The 16,413-nt window shown below is 42.3% G+C and overlaps 1 protein-coding gene across 2 annotated transcripts; it reads right to left on the bottom strand.

Moving 5' to 3' along the window:
* Positions 1-3,074: 3,074 nt before the first annotated feature.
* ube2d4 (ubiquitin-conjugating enzyme E2D 4 (putative)) lies at positions 3,075-10,942 on the bottom strand. Of its 2 annotated transcripts, none has more exons than XM_061818109.1 (7): positions 10,625-10,942; positions 8,465-8,528; positions 6,721-6,752; positions 6,566-6,643; positions 6,341-6,446; positions 4,192-4,285; positions 3,075-4,117 (listed from the first exon to the last, which is right to left on the bottom strand). In XM_061818109.1, the coding sequence occupies exons 1-7, from the start codon at positions 10,646-10,648 to the stop codon at positions 4,072-4,074; spliced, it is 444 nt and encodes a 147-aa protein (XP_061674093.1). In that variant the 5' UTR covers positions 10,649-10,942; the 3' UTR covers positions 3,075-4,071. The 2 variants fall into 2 exon arrangements, with proteins under 2 accessions (XP_061674093.1, XP_061674094.1); XM_061818110.1 differs by lacking the exon at positions 10,625-10,942 and adding an exon at positions 10,064-10,453.
* Positions 10,943-16,413: the final 5,471 nt, after the last annotated feature.

Here is a 16,413-nt window from a genome sequence, read left to right as displayed (position 1 = left end):
ATGGGGGAGGGGGAGGGCAAACAAAACAGAAAACCTATTGTATTTATTCATGTTTAATGACAATGTCAACAGTTACCTGGTATGGACAAAGTGATGTGGATGCTCAAGATTACAGTTCAAGCACAATAACTTCAAAATCGAAGCTGCGTGAAAGCCAGCTCTGAATTAAGAGGGAAAACAAAATCTCCATTGAAATAAACGAGCCATGACATCTAATTTAGGCATTTCACACTTTTGTTCGCTATATACAAAATGAGGGTTAAGGCTAAGTTTCATCAGATGTGTTAGGCAGATGAATTATAACAAAATCCCTGATATCTGGCAAGTGGCTGAGAGAAGCTTCTCTCTCTCTCTCTCTCTCTCTCTCTTGAGTGCAAAGCATGCCAAGCTGCCTATAAAAACTTCACTTTGAGCACACAAGTCAATGGTAACGTCAGTCATAACGGATTGAGGCTGCATTCATTCATTCATTCATTGACCTGGAGCTTTAAAAACATAGCCAGAAAAACAATGTACACAAAGTCAAAAAAAACCCAAAACCTTCATTCAGTGTAGTTTTTTTCAAAATCTCATAATATAACGTGTTTTAGGCATTTTTTCCCCTACCACAACAAACAACGAAATTGAAATCTAAAACAGCCTAAATTCTAATATTAAAAGCTACCAAATGTTCATGCTTTGCTATGGACCATTTTGCATGTTTCTTCCACTTTATTAAATAATTTCCCTTTATATTGGCAGCATCAGTATATGGAAAGAAATAGCACACGCTAGCTAGTTTATCCAACAGTCACATTGTATTTAAAATCAAACGAACATTATCATAAGACAAATTTCAATCATGATACACCGGATGACATAAAAGGCAAAAACTGAATATTTTAACGATCAAACAAAAACCTGACAACCAGATAAACTGCTCAACTGCGAGCTGAGGTTGTTTACCGCAAAATATACTTGTTTAATTATGAATACAAGCATGGAGAACTCCAGGTTGTCATCACCTTTAATTTTAGGGCCGGGGGGATAGAGTTGTGACTTACCCTGAAAAATATTACTTCAGTTCCACTTTAGAGCATTGAACAAAGCATCAGTAGCATATATGTTGTGAAGTTGTTCACTTCCAAGTTTTTAATTCATAAAACAAATGTAAAAAGTGAAAGGAGCTCCCTCTCCAACAACAAAAATACTTTTGTAAAGCAAACACCAGGCCTGACTAGTTTTGTCTTCCAACACTATTACTGGATTATTTTTTAAAACAATCATAAAAACTACATTAGGCCCGCAGGCATTTTTCTCACAGAGGGTCACTGCTTATTACAAAGGCTGATGACTGGGTTTGATACCTGAGGAACTGTACCGAGGAGGTGGCACATAGCTTAGCTGCGTGCCGAGGAGTAGCCACGATCATACCGGCGATATGTCGAGTAACAGTAACATTTGGCGGATCCGTCGCGAATGGATACAGTTAGTGAGCAATGACAAAATGCGTGAAAAATCCAATTGCCGTCAGAGCACTGTGTGTGTGTGTGTTGTGGGGGCTGCGGGTGGGCAGATAAAATTCCAGTGCAGGGGTGCCCACACTTTTTTACCCCGAGATATACTTTTCAAGCAGCAAGCATCATGACCCTTGCCTTCGCGTGCACATGCGCAGTGACATGTCAGAAGAGGCTATGATTTACGATCTACAGTGAAGAAAATAAGTATTTGAACACCCTGCTATATTGCAAATACTTTCACTTAGAAATCATGGAGGGATCTGAAATTTTTATCGTAGTTGCATGTCCACGATGAGAGAGAATCTAAAAAGAAAAATCCAGAAATCACAATGTACGATTTTTTAACAATTTATTTGTGTGATACAGCTGCAAATAACTATTTGAACACCTGTCTATCAGCTAGAATTCTCACTCTCAAAGACCTGTTAGTCCACCTTTAATGGTCCACCTCCACTCCATGTATTATCCTGAATCAGATGCACCTCGGTGAGGTCGTTAGCTGCATAAAGACACCTGTCCACCCCATACAATCAATAAAACTCAAACTTGCAACATGGCCAAGACCAAAGAGCTGTCCAAAGACACCAGAGACAAAATTGTACAACTGGAGACCGGCTAGGCCACGCCAGAAACTTGATATGCTTCCTACGGAGTCATTCCTTGGTTTTCCTGGCAGTGGGTTTCTGTTCATTGTCATGTTGAAAGACCCAGCCACGACCCATCTTCAATGCTCTGACTGAGGGAAAGAGGTTATCCCCCAAAATCTCACAATACATGGCCACTCTCATGCTCTCCTTAATACAGTGCAGTCGTCCTGTCCCATGTGTAGAAAAACACCCCCAACGCATGCTGCTGCCACCCCCATGCTTCACAGTAGGAATAGTGTTCTTGGGATGGACCTCACCATTCATCTTCCTCCAAACACGGTTATTGGAATTATGACCAAAAAGTTCCATTTTGGTCTCATCTGACTACAAAACTTTCTCCCATGACTCCTCTGTATCATCCAAATGGTCATTGGTCAACTTAAGACGGGCCTTGACATGTGCTGGTTTAAGCAGGAGAATCTTCCGTGCCATGCATGATTTCAAACTGTGACGTCTTAGTGTATTACTGACAGTCACCTTGGAAACGGTGGTCCCAGCTCTTTTCAGGTCATTGACCAAGTCCTGTCGTATACTCCTGGGCTGATTCCTCAACTTTCTAAGGATCATTGAGACCCCACGAGGTGATATCTTGCACAGGGCTCCACTCCGATTGAGATTGACCGTTATGTTTAGCTTCTTCCATTTTCTAATGATTGCTCCAACAGTGGACCTCATTTCACCAAGCTTCTTGGCAGTTTCTCCGTCGCCATTTTCAGCCGTGTGGTGTTGTACAATTTTGTCTCTGGTGTCTTTGGACAGCTCTTTGGTCTTGGCCATGTTACAAGTCTACGAGTCTTACTGGTTGTATGATGTGGACAGGTGTCTTTATGCAGCTAACGACCTCACACAGGAGCATCTGATTCAGGATAATACATGGAGTGGAGGTGAACTTTTAAAGGCGGACTAACAGGTCTTTGAGGGTCAGAATTCTAGCTGATAGACAGGTGTTCACATACTTATTTGCAGCTGTATCAAACAAATTGAGAAAAAAAAAAAAAAAATCACACATTGTGTGATTATTTCTGTCTAAGTGGACATGCACCTACAATGAAAATTTCAGACCGCTCTATTATTACTAAGTGGGAGAACTTGCAATACAGCAGGGTGTTCAAATACTTATTTTCTTTACTGTATCCGCGAGATCGATGTATTGGCCAGACCTGAATCAAGCGACATGCTGGATAATAGGCAAATGTCTTTTTTTTTTTTTTATGAGTTTTGGGGGGAGCACGCAGTCGCGAACGATCATAACTGTCTCGGAGAACGAAATATTGGGCACCCCTGCGCCAGTGCCGTGAACGCTACATGCAGCGATTCCAAAAGCAAAGGAAGATATCTGATCAGTCCGTTTTGTGTGACATTTTCACATTGTTTTCCGAGTAGTGTTAGTATGTGCCACGTGATCAGCTGCTGGTAATGGCACCGCACCATCATTGTATCGAACCGGGAACATTCCGTCTCAATTGCACGTCGACCAAAACATCAGAACACAGAAAGGCCACTGAATCCACAGAAGTACAGTACTCGAAGAGGACATCCGGTGGGACAAAGACAGCACCCCCCAAAATCAAGGCGATCCTTTTCAAAAATCCAGCCGGTAAAACAACACGCGGATGAAAGGTAAAGCAACAAAGATGGCAGCAAGAACAATAGAAAGAGTAACAGTTTCAAGTCTTGTGTGTGGCATTGGGCTGGGACTATTGTCTGGTTTTCAGTCAGGGAGCGTTTCCAGGAGCCCTTTTAGGTCCTGCTGAGATCCATACATGCATAAAGGGACGGCGTGTTGGATCGACTCAGCACATCATTACATTGCCACCTTGTCCAGAAGGTTGTCTGTTGTATTGTTGCAGTTTTTTTTTTAGGCCTCCAGTTACATATCAAGCATGTTTTTGTTCTCCTTTTGGATTTCCGTCTCCCTGGCAACCTCACATTGCATACTTCTGGGTCCATTCTCTTGCTAATTTGTTGTACCTGCAAATCACGAAGCAGCTTTTTCAGTCAACTTGCAATCTGACAAAAGTTGAACGCAAAACGGGTTCACTTACTTTTCCCTGTCGGCCTTGTACGTATGAGCGATCTCTGGCACCAAAGGGTCGTCAGGGTTTGGGTCACAAAGAAGAGAGCAGATTGATAACAACACTGGGGAAACGTGAATACAAGAACAATCCAAGTTTTAACAAGCTGTGTGTTTAAATCAAGGCTAGACTGAAAATCAAGAAAATAAATCTCACAGGCATACTTCAACATCTCGGAGAAAGTCTTACCAGAAGAGTACGTCGTGTTATTTTATTTTTTTCCCCAAAACACGAAATCCTTGGAGTAACAGGCAGGCTGCCCAAAACGTTTACTCCTTAAAATTTATCACTGTCATTCCATTGATCCGGCATTCACGTGTCAGGCCTTTCTCGGCCATGACAACTCAAACGTGTGACATTCAGTTCGCAGCGTTTACAAGTTGATATTCGATTTCAAAATGCTACAAGCTGCTATAAATATGCAACCCGTGGAGTATGTTACAGATGTACTTCCAAGTGTACATTCGCGGCAAAAGTAATGCAGGTCAAACTCGGCGGTTACATCCCATAACAGCTATAAAGTTTAAAAGCAATAAATGTTATCTCCTGACTGTTTCAGGAAGTGTCGATTTAATCATTCTGTCTGCTGTCGTTTGTGGTATATCTGAAATGCACTGCAGAAAACTGCAAAGCCGAGTGTGTTAGACGCAGATAAGGCTTTTTTGTACGAGAGCATACCCTGAGAATCTGTACTTTTACATATGATAATGTCAACATTACAAAGATTCTAACGTAAGCAAACTGTGTAGACAATCAATTAAAATGTGCTTCAAAATGCCAAAAAGTATCTGAACAATGTCGATTGACGGCATATTTCCATCGAATGAGTCAGATTGATGAGTGTAAAAATCGAACGGCTCTATTAGCACGAAAACTATGATCAACGTAAAACGTAAATGTTTTGCTTTCATAACATTGTGAGCTTTGTGTAAGCAAGTTATTTTATCTTGCTACACATCATGACACTCTCGAAGGAATATAAAGTACCGTAATTCCAGGCCTACAGAGCGCACCTGGTTATAAGCCTCACCCAGTAAATTTGTAAAGGACATACCATGTATTTGCAGCTGTGTAAAAGCCGCAAGTGCCAACATTGAAACACAAATTGGAACACGAGATATTTACAAAGAAAGACGGTACACAGAAAGAGTTTAATGCTAGCGCGGCGCTAACACTGGCATGCCGCTAACTCTAGCATGGTGCTGACAGGGCCGGTGTGACGGTCCGAGCGCTCCCGGTGCTGTAAAGTCTTCTTGTGATTAACGCGTATGCGCGTATATTAATACGCATGTGTGTATATTTTGTAAACTTCCGGCAAGTCTGAAACATCCCCATCCGTGCTTCAACGTGTGCCATTCGACAACTTGTTGCTGACTGTTCATGTTCGCTATGGACCTCTCAGAAAGACAAACATAGTGAACGTACAAATATGTGTATATCTTATCAACTTTCGTTTTTTGGTTAGGTTATAACATATGTTAGCGCCCTCTATGTAGAAGAAGGGGAACTATGAGACCGGGGGATTTCTCAGTCAGCACCTGCTACGGACCCAGAGTTCCCCTGTTAGAAATGCATGCGCATTAATCACAAGGAGACCTTTAAGCATGAGGGAGCGCTCAGACCGTCACACCTGTTAAACAAAAATCCTGCCGGTAAAAATCACTGAGAAACGCCGGTAACACAGCAGCAACATGCTAGCACAGTGCTAATGCTAGCGCCGCAGTACCATGGCCGGTAAAAGTCACTTCCTCGGCACATACATTCCAGTCTCACTCTTGCCTTTCCAGTTCGAGAGCTCTCTTGCGGCCGTTAGAAAAAAATTTCCAAATTGACCGCGTCGCCGCATAAACCGCAATGTTGAAAGGGTGTGAAAAAAGTCACGGTTTGTAGGCCAGAAATTACGGTACCCATTAATATCAGTTCGTCAGAGAGCAAGCTGTAGAAGTGAAAATCAAATTTGTCCACTTTCTACACAAAATATACAGATTCAACAAAAGTTGTGAAACATGTATGTGTGCTTTGTAAAGCTTTTTTATTGCCCCTCCCCATAAAAATACAAGTGAAATACTAGGTTGCCCCTGTCGAGCGACTGCAGTTCATCATTTTTTTTGCCACTTACCTTTAGATACTGTGAGCGCAGGTGACCATTGTGATCTCAGTATATCCAGACAAATACTTCCGTTGCTGTTAATATTAGGGTGGTAAATTTTGGTTGTAAACGCAACCTGTAATTTATCATGAAAGTTGTCAATTCCCAGCAATAATTATGATGGCAAAAAAAGTGAAAAATAAAATGGGAACAAGACTCGCTAGTCCGTGAAACTGAGGGCAGATGGTTACTCACTTTTGGTGGTTTGAATGGATAATCTGTGGGAAAGTGGATGGTTAGGAAAAAGACTCCATTCTGGTAGGGGCTGTCACTCTATTGACAGAAAAAAAAGAAGTGATTCTTGTTTGTGCAACATATTTCAAATAAAATTTGACAATAGTTTCACTTACTGGGCCCATTATCGTCGCCTGCCAATGAAACACTGAAAAAGACAAAACAATAACAATACTGCATCTAACACCAAAAACTAATCTGGATAAATACTCCTGATGGATGAATTACTACGCAGGTACATCATGAAAAGTGCAATATTTTTTTAACACTTATTTCAGAAAGTAAAACCAAAATACCCTAATTCTCGGCCTACAGAGCGCACCTGGTGATGAACCTCGGTACACAGAAAGAGTTTAACGCTAGCGTGGCCGTGCTAACGCTGTGGTGCTAACGCTAACACGTCAGCGCAAACGCTAGCGCAGTGATGCTAACGCAGCAGCGCTAACGCCAACTAGCGCGGCGGCTGTGAAAAAAGTCGCGGCTAGTAGGCCGGGAATTACGGTATATAGACTCTTTGTAAACAGAGTGAAATATTTCAAGGCGTGATTTCTTGCAAGTTGATAAATATAGCTTACAGATGAAAACACAACAGTCTCAGGAAAAAATGAATACTGTAGGGGGAAAAAAAGGCAATATTTGAAAGTCAGTGCGTCACACTAAGCAGCTAATTAGCTAAAAGCCACTGCAAAATTTACCCGAGCCTTAAAAATGGTCGTATTCTGGGTCAGCGGGCTACACAATACAGGGCTACGGGAAGACTTGTCAGATGTCCAGAGGACAGTCACTGACACCCTCCACGTAGAGCCAAAAGCAAAAAAAACTCATTGCTAAAGAAGCTGGTGGTTCATACAGCACTGTATCCAAGCATATTCATGAACAGGTGAGTAGAATAAAACTTGTGAGAGGTAGGGGAGCACCAGAAAAATTGATAACCACAGGCTTGAGGAGGACGGTCAAGGAAAATCCAGGAGAGTCCACAACTTGTAGACTCAGACTGGAGTCAGACAAATCCTCGACACGTGTGACAAACGTCGTCTCCTGAATCAGGGAGAATGTCAGAACTGTTTTGCCTGGGCTGCGGAGAAAAAAAAATTAGACCACTGCTCCATGGTCCACTCAATACATGATGAAAGTAAATTTTGGATCATTTGGAAGGTCCCGAATTGTGGAGGAAGAGAGAAGAGGAGCAGAATTCACGCGAGTTGAGGTCAAGTGTGAAGTTTCTAGTGTCAGAGACCATCTGGGATGCCGTGACATCGGCAGGTTTTTGTCCTACGTGTTTTCTGAAGTCCAAAGTCGATGCAGCCATCTCCCAGGAGATTTCTGACATGGGTTATGGAGACACTGATTCTGTTTTCAGCAGGATTTGGCATTCGTCCACACTACCAAAGTTAAGAAAAGCTGGTTCAATGACCGTTGTTAAACCATTTGATTGGTCAGCCCACTTGAGCTGAACCCCATGAAGAATCCATGGACTGTCCGTCAAAAGAAAGATGAGAGACACCAGAAGAGACCCAACAACCTGAAAGCCACAAAGCAACCTGGACCTCCATCACACCCGAGAGGTTCATCAGGATGATGGCCTCCATGTCATGCCGCGTTGATGCAGTATTTCTTGTAAAAAGGAGACCCAAAATATTAATTCCATGGAAATAAAAACAGCTCTCAGAAACATGACTTTTTTTGTTCAAAACAGGACAGAATTTTTGGCTTTCAATATCACTCTGTAATAAATGTATTTCCCTTTCTGAAACGAGTGAGTAAAAATATTCAACATTTCAACGCGATTCAATTTTGTGTCAGATGTACCCTTTTAACGTGCGCAATATGAAAATGACGTGCTACAATGCGAATTCTTACAATCATCTCCAACTGGTCCTGCAGAGCACTGAGCGGGGGGGTCTCTCTGCAAGTCGGACAGCTCCTAACGGCAAACAATTCCACATCAATGCATTCAGTCATGTTCAACTGCCATATACAAAAAAAAACCAAAAACATACATTTTATAAACAAAATGTAATGACGTCTATGTACCTACGACAATGCACAAATGAGCAAGGGGAAGAACTTATTTTAAAGCTAACTTCCTGATAAAACAGTTGTATGACAAATTTATCCAATGCAAACATTATGCAGAAAGGTATTACTTGAGCTTTGGGGCTGGAGCCTATTTTTCCACAGGACTTACTTTTAAGGCTGTTCTAAAGACTAACAAATAAATCAATAACTCTTTGTAAGACAATTGGCAAATATCTGCATACTGCTCCATACTGTGGGGTCAAAAAAATACAGCACCAACTCAAATGCATGACCAAAATTATTAAAAATACTGTCAGGACTGTTGACATATATACGAGGCAGTCACAATATTAGGTAAACTTGCACAAACTACTCCCATCCAATACAAAGCAAAATCACAAACTTCAGCTTTTGCAAATACAGTAAAGCCTCAGTTCTCGAACGTCACCGTGTTCGAACAAATCGGTTTTTGAACGAAAATTTCAAGATATTTTTTTTTTTGGTTCTCTTTTCGAACGAAAATCGGTATACGAACACCCCAACAAAACCCGGAAATAACATATTGCACGCGGCCAGACGAACTGACCCACGACGCGCTTTGTCATTGGCAATTTGAAAGCCCCCCCCTCCCCCGAAAAAAAGAACGGAAATAACATAAAGGGGCGTGGCGCAACCAGCGCACTTTATTATTCTGTATAACACAGCCCCTGTACACAGACGTGTCCCGTTCCATGGCTGGGGAGGGGCGAGTCGCTCCAGATACGGCAACGCACTCCCAGCCTAGCGTACTCTACTACTACAGCACACATTTTAAGCAAAAAATAAATATATTTCTTAAAGTATTTTGTTATATAAAGTATTTAAACTACACATGTATTTCTACTATGCAGTTTATTATAAGGAAAAGCTACAAAAAATACTTTAAAAAGCCAAATTTTTTAGGTTTGGAACGCATTATTTCTTTTTCCATTCATTGTAATGGGAAACATCAATTCGATTATTGAACAAATCACTTCTCGAACCGTTTTCTGGAACGGATTGTGGCCGAGAACCGAGGAATCACTGTATTACGTTTGTAGTTTCCAGCGGTGTATAACTCCACAGTATTATTTTGAGGTTGCATCTGAAAGCATCTTTCAGTGCATAACTGCTGACAAAAATAAATCCTTCATTTGGTAGCATTGTAAATGCAGACAACGCCCAGCATATATGATATTATAAATTAATGAAGTGTGCAGTGAGTGCAACTACTTTATTGTCACTCATCAGGGGATCCGAAAATGAAAACCTGTCACACTTTGTACTTTTCATGACAATACAAAAAAAGAACACCTGACACTTTTGTAACATTTATATGGATTTCAACGTCTCCTTGCACGCGCGCTGCGCTCAACACTATTCAAAACCTGTCCAGCGGTATAAAAATATACACGCAACCACTTTGGCCAACCGCGTCGCCCCTTTTGCCAGCCCATAAATGGAAACAGCGACACTCGGGTTCAATTTTGGCAGCCGGCGAGCAGCTGTCATTCAAACACACCACTCGCCTTACTCATAAGACCTCCTTTGACAAGATGGACTACTCCGAGATAAAAGAAAAAAAAAAAAAACATTCGTGTACACGTCCCAACTGAAATAAACAAAGCGCACAATCATGTTAGCCGACGCTAGCCGAGAAAGCTGCGCCGGACGAGCCCGTCAAAATTACACACTGTCGATGCATTACTCGTAAAAAAAAAGAATATTAAAAGGTAACATCGTAGCAATGGGTAGATCTTGTAAGGCGGCGTTACCGTGGTAACGCACATAACTGCTTAACTTTACGATAGCCTGTCTTTGTTTGTATCTTTAAGATGAATAGCGTACAGAATTAGGACAAAAAACATCAGTATCCCGTAACGACAACGGGATCGTCATCTCGCTGGAGAGCGCTCCGACGCTAAAAAAAAAAAAAAAAAAAATCACTGTTGCCAAGTCAGGGATAAGAATGAAAAGACTCACCTTCTGAATTCTTTTCAACGCCATTGCACCCAATGGCTGGAACTCGGTCGCCTGTCAGCTAACCGTTAGATAGGAACATATACGATGTATGTTCTGCGGTGGCGTAATTTCCAAATTACCAATCACAACAGGGTGCGGGAAATCACGTCTCGGCCTTCAACTACTTTTGTGTTTTGCTTTCTGGAGCAACGTAAGCGTCAAACGTTGAAAACCCCCCAATTTTTTTCTCTGTTACTTTTTATCCCAGAATTGACGAGATGTTTTGCTATGCTAGCGCCGCTGCTGGCCGTGTTCTCGCCCTCTTGCAGGCGGCCACAAGACTCCTGCGGGGGAAACCTCGCGAGACTTGACTTGGGCCTCTCGTGCCCATTATTGTAGATTTCTGTGATTTAAAACCGTGCATCGCGGGAGAGAAAATTTTGATTTATTGTAAAATGTTGACTATGATTATAATTATCTATCTATCTATCTATCTATCACACCTAGGGGAGTGTCCAATTAATGCTGCATGTTTTTGGAATGTGGGAGGAAACCGGAGTGCCCGGTGAAAACCCACGGATCCACGGAACATGCAAACTTCACACAGGCGGTCCGGATCGAACCCGGGACCTCAGAACTGTGAGGCCAAAGCTTTACCAGCTGCTCCACCGTGCAGCCCTATATTATTATTGTTACATTATTATTCAGTTATATAGTTCCAGTGTTATGCATTCAATACATAAACTGTCGGAACCTAATGTATTTTTTTAGTTAATTTGTTAACTGCGAGAGCAAAAATACTTTTAACAGAATATTCATTTTATGGGTTTAAAGGGTTTATTTATTTATTTATTTATTACATCAAATACGTAAATGTCAAACACCAGCATGAAATTTGGCTTTCTGACGAGATTTTCAGGGAAAATTAATTAAAAAAATATTTTTTTAAAAATCTGAAAAAAATAATTTATTTAAATTAGTATTGGGGTTTTTTTTTTGTTTTTTTGTGACGGTCGCCTCCTGGATAATTAATTTGGGTCCTCTTTATGTTTCACATATTGAGGACTGACAAATTCCACAGTACCATAACCATATTCATTGTCATTGCTCAAATTCAGGTGGCACGGTGTGTCAGGTGGTAAAGTGTTGGCCTCACAGTTTACAGGTCCCGGATTCAATCCCAGACCCACCTGTGTGGAGTTTGCACGTTCTCCCCGCCCCTGCGTGGGTTTCCTCCGGGCACTCCGGTTTCCTCCCGCATCCCAAAAACATGCAACATTAATTGGACACTCTAAATTGCCCCTCGGTGTGATTGTGGATGTTTGTCTTAATGTGCCCTGCGATTGGCTGGCGACCAGTTCAGGGTGTACCCCGCCTCCTGCCCGTTGACAGCTGGGACAGGCTCCACCACTCCCCGCGTCCCTCGTGAGGATAAGCGGCGAGGAAAATGGATGGATGGATACTCAAATTCACAGAGGTACAAGGGATGAGTGTATTTGGACAAAAAAAAAAAAAACAGTCATTGTCTCTGGAGTGTGGCGTCAACATGACGTGTGGCCAAGTAACCACAAGATGTCACTATTTGTAAAGAACAAATGGAATGAGGCGAATCATGGCCCTAATAATACTACACGTGGCCATAGTATTTTCAAAAGCACATGACAGAACTTTACCACACTGACACAAGATTGTGTTGTGAAGCCAAAGATTTATTGAATTTTAACGTCCAAAACGATGGGGTTGCTCATTCCATGTGTAATCACTGAAAAGACATTTTTATCTGAGTCAGCTACATGACTCGTTTTTTTTTTTTTTTTTTTGCAAAGACCCATGAACCTTCCTTTATATGTTTTAAACAAGGGTGGGGTGGTGATGGGGTAGGGGTGACCTCCCATTATTTTAGCGAGCGTGCATGAATGGGCCGCAGTGTTCATTCTTCTTAAATGGCTGATTCAGTGTCAGGTCGAGGATCCCGTCGCCAATGTGACACTGAGAGGGAGCATTTTCCTTTGGAAAACTGAAGATTCCTTCAGATAATATCTTATTGTTTGCTCATCTCTGCGCTCTCAATGACCGAGGCTGTCCCGAGGGCCTCGCTGTAATCAGATTCAACCGGCAGCGGAGGTATCCCGCATTAGCCCCTATAAGCACCGGGCGCCTCGCGATGGAACTTTTGGAGTGACCGTTGATCAAGTTTTCAGACACGTATTGTTTGTGCCAAGCCTTAATTCACATTGCCTTACCAGTGCAACCGTTTGTGTCTGCCGGAAGCTCGAAATATTGCTTTGCTTGCTTCCGTGTACTTTAAACCCACTTGTTTGTAGTTGACACTTGTGAGCGACTTGAAGGTACGACATGAATGTAACCTTGCAAATGCTGTAGTAAGCGCGATACAGTATACAGTATATTTGTTTCCAAAAGGGCAAATATCACAGTCCTGCGCGGGGGGGGATTTCCCGCCTCCGGCCAGAACTCGAGTGTTCGGTTTCAAGCTGAAAAGTGATGTATGAGCCGAGGTGTGAATGTGTCAGGACCGGGACGATACGGGTGAGGGCCCGTAGTGTTGCAATTTGATCCGACGGACTCAGCGGACGTCGCCGACGCGTCGTTTCGGTCACATGAATTGCGCTAGTTCAATTGTATAACAGAAAGCTTTTCACGTTTTTGCGGCAAGTCTGAGACCGAGCGTGTTCTTCTCTCGGCGGCGCTTTTTCCCATGGTCACCGTGACAAGGCGCATATTCTGTCATTTGCCAAATGAACTTAGCTTGGTCTGGTTAATGGCCAAATTATCCAATAAAGCAGAGCCAATTAATTCTGAGCACAAGCCGGGCTCACAGTCCCCAGAGGTGTCCTACCTTGGGTCAGCGTCTCAGCTTTCTGAGGGTCCTCCCGCAGAACAAAGATCCATTGTTGTCGCACACTAAGAGATATTTGTTCACTCCTCCTATCAATGGTCTTGATTTGATTACACACCCAGTCTATATGTGCAAGTAGCACTCATGTTTACAGTGAAGTCAGCACTCTGCACAATCAAATAATTATTGAGCTAAGCAAGGGGAGGGTAGGGGGGGGAAAAAAAGGTCATTATGTGCCAAGCAATTTGTGTTTCATGGCTCATTTCCTTAGCTGTGATTTGATTTTCCTCGTCTGTGTTAAGGTGCCCCTTGACCCTCGTCATCTCAATATCAACCCTTAAACTTTCTCTTTGTTTTCGGAATTGAACTTACTTCAGTGATGTGGTTTGTTACACATCCTGAGTTCACAATGCATTACGGCGACAAATAACTATCCATCCATTTTCTTTGCCGCTTATCCACACAAGGGTTGCAGGAGTGCTGGAGCCTATCCCGGTTGTCAATGGGCAGGAGGCAGGGTACACCCTGAACTGGTTGTCAGCCAATCGCAGGGCACATCGAGACAAACAGCCGTACCCACAATCACACCTAGGGGCAATTTAGAGTGTCCAATTAATATCGCATGTTTTTGGGATGTGGGAGGAAACCGGAGTGCCCGGAGAAAACCCACGCAGGCACCGGGAGAACATGCAAAATCCACACAGGCGGGGCCATGTTCGAACATCGACCTCAGAACTGTGAGACCAATGCTTTCAAGATGAGGCACCGTGCCGCCCCACGGATGGGATTTAAAGCACATTTGTTTCAATAAATGATATTATTTTAAATTAAAAGCACAGTAAATTGATTATGATTCAGTTGCTGGTTTGGTCCATAATGTCAAAAAATGGGCCAAAAATGTTGTAAATTTCTCATTTCATTTAACACAAAGATATTTAGTCTGCTTTTATAGAGGGCAACAGAAAACTGAGAATATTTACTGAAATTTTGAGGATTTCGACAATTTTAACTTCAAAGAGGTATCCATTTAAAAAAAATAGCTTTCAATTCATTTGCTAATAGATCAGTTGTCAATTTATCGAATAATTGTTGATTAACGGTAAGGTACAGTTAGATTGCACTCTGTTATACTCAGAGGCTTTTGTAATACTTCACATAATACAACTCAAAAGAATAAAAGTAAAGTAACAAATGTAATAAAATGTTCTACATTCATCTGGAACAGCACTACTGAGATTGAAGTTAAATGTCTCAGAGTTGGCGGCTGGTAAAGCATTGGCCTCACAGTTCTGAGTACCCAGGTTCAATCCCGGACCCACCTGTGTGGAGTTTGCATGTTCCTCCCACATCCCAAAAAATGCAACATTAATTGGACACTCTAAATTTCCCCAAGGTGTGATTGTGAGTGCGGCTGTTTGTATCGATGTGCCCTACGATTGATTGGCGATCCGTTCACGGTGTACCCCGCCTCCTGCCCGTTGACAGCTGGGACAAGCTCCAGCGCTCCCCGCGACCCTAGTGAGGATAAGCGCCGATGGAAAGGGATGCTTCAGAGTAAAAGGGAGTGCGAAACCTTCAGTTAAACAAGAAAACACATACTAATCCAGAGTAAAATTGTCAATCTGTCGTACAGTATACAGTATTCCGCACATTAAAGCACATGAGGTAGCAATCAGCCCAAAACAGTTTGCGGAGAGGGAGTGTGCCTCTCATAATTTAACACTGGAAAAGTTGTGGTAATTTTAGCCTTTGAAGGAATGTAGGATGATTTACTTTTGTAAAACACTGCAGTTAAAGAGGAAATAGTCACTCAATCCAACCCAACTGTAGCACTGTAATGTCACGTTTTGCTCACACTGCAACCGTACTTGAATCCAAACTAAACAAGTCGACGTCGTCCGATGTAAGCAAATGCGATTTCCAGCGTCGGCCTGCCTTTTTTACACTGCAATTATTTTTCGGAATTTCCTTTTTTACACTGCAATTATTTTTTCGGAATTTCTACGCTACGTGATCTAGTCCCCTTGCCTCCGGTGCGGCCTTATCAGATGCGCTTCACGTGGAAACCAGACAAACCAAACATATCATAAGGAAGCAGTATTCCTTTGCGGCGAAGTGCTTTTTGCGCCGATCCCAAGCGTCTCACTGCATGCTGACTGATAGCTTTTTTTTTTTTTTTTTTTTTTTGGAGTGAAATGTTTAAGTGTGCGCTTCTCGCAATGAGTAATCCCCCAGAGTCTCCCCACCAGCGCTCTATATAGTGTTGACTAACACATCGAGTGGTTATCATCCAGCATCAAATACGTTCCAGCTGTTGGTTTTTCCGATGTCGATTTCAGGTTTTCCTCGTTGGCCGGGTTTCCTTGGGAGACAAAGGAGGGATTTCCTTTCGAACGGGACTCGCTTCAGGAGCACCAACAAGTCGCATGGTCGTCTTACTCGAGCACAGAGTCACCCGAAGTACAAATTTGTCGTTCAAGAAGTGCAGACGGGCGTGGGAAGAAAACAAATGAAAAAACTGTTCAAGAAAGTGAAAACATTTTGTCGGTGATTGGGATGAAAAAAATTGAACAGAGGTCATGGACGCGTTAACATTTCACGGGAGGCCTCAGCGCGCCACACAATAAATACGAGTGTGTTTTGATTTTTCTTTGGCATTAATGTGACTTTTTGGGTGACATTTATGCGTCAAGCAAAGCCGAATGTGAAAAGAAAGGAAGAAGGTCGAGTACATATCATCCGGCGTCCAGGGAACTGATAGTTTTCATTTTGACTTTGTATTCTATCCTCAAGTTTTAGGTTTATATAACACACTTACGCGAAATATGATTTCGATCTTTATTTGTTCAAATCTTCTGAAATGTGGAGTCGCTTTTATTTGAAGAGACAAATACAGGCCCTTCTTTTTCTGAGGCTATGGGAGATTTATACATGATTTATTTAGTCCGAATAA

Source organism: Syngnathoides biaculeatus, chromosome 4 (assembly GCF_019802595.1).
Source record: "Syngnathoides biaculeatus isolate LvHL_M chromosome 4, ASM1980259v1, whole genome shotgun sequence".
NCBI classification, from domain to species: domain Eukaryota; kingdom Metazoa; phylum Chordata; class Actinopteri; order Syngnathiformes; family Syngnathidae; genus Syngnathoides; species Syngnathoides biaculeatus.
Note: the sequence above shows the minus strand (reverse complement) of the source record. Positions and strands in the feature narration are given on the sequence as shown.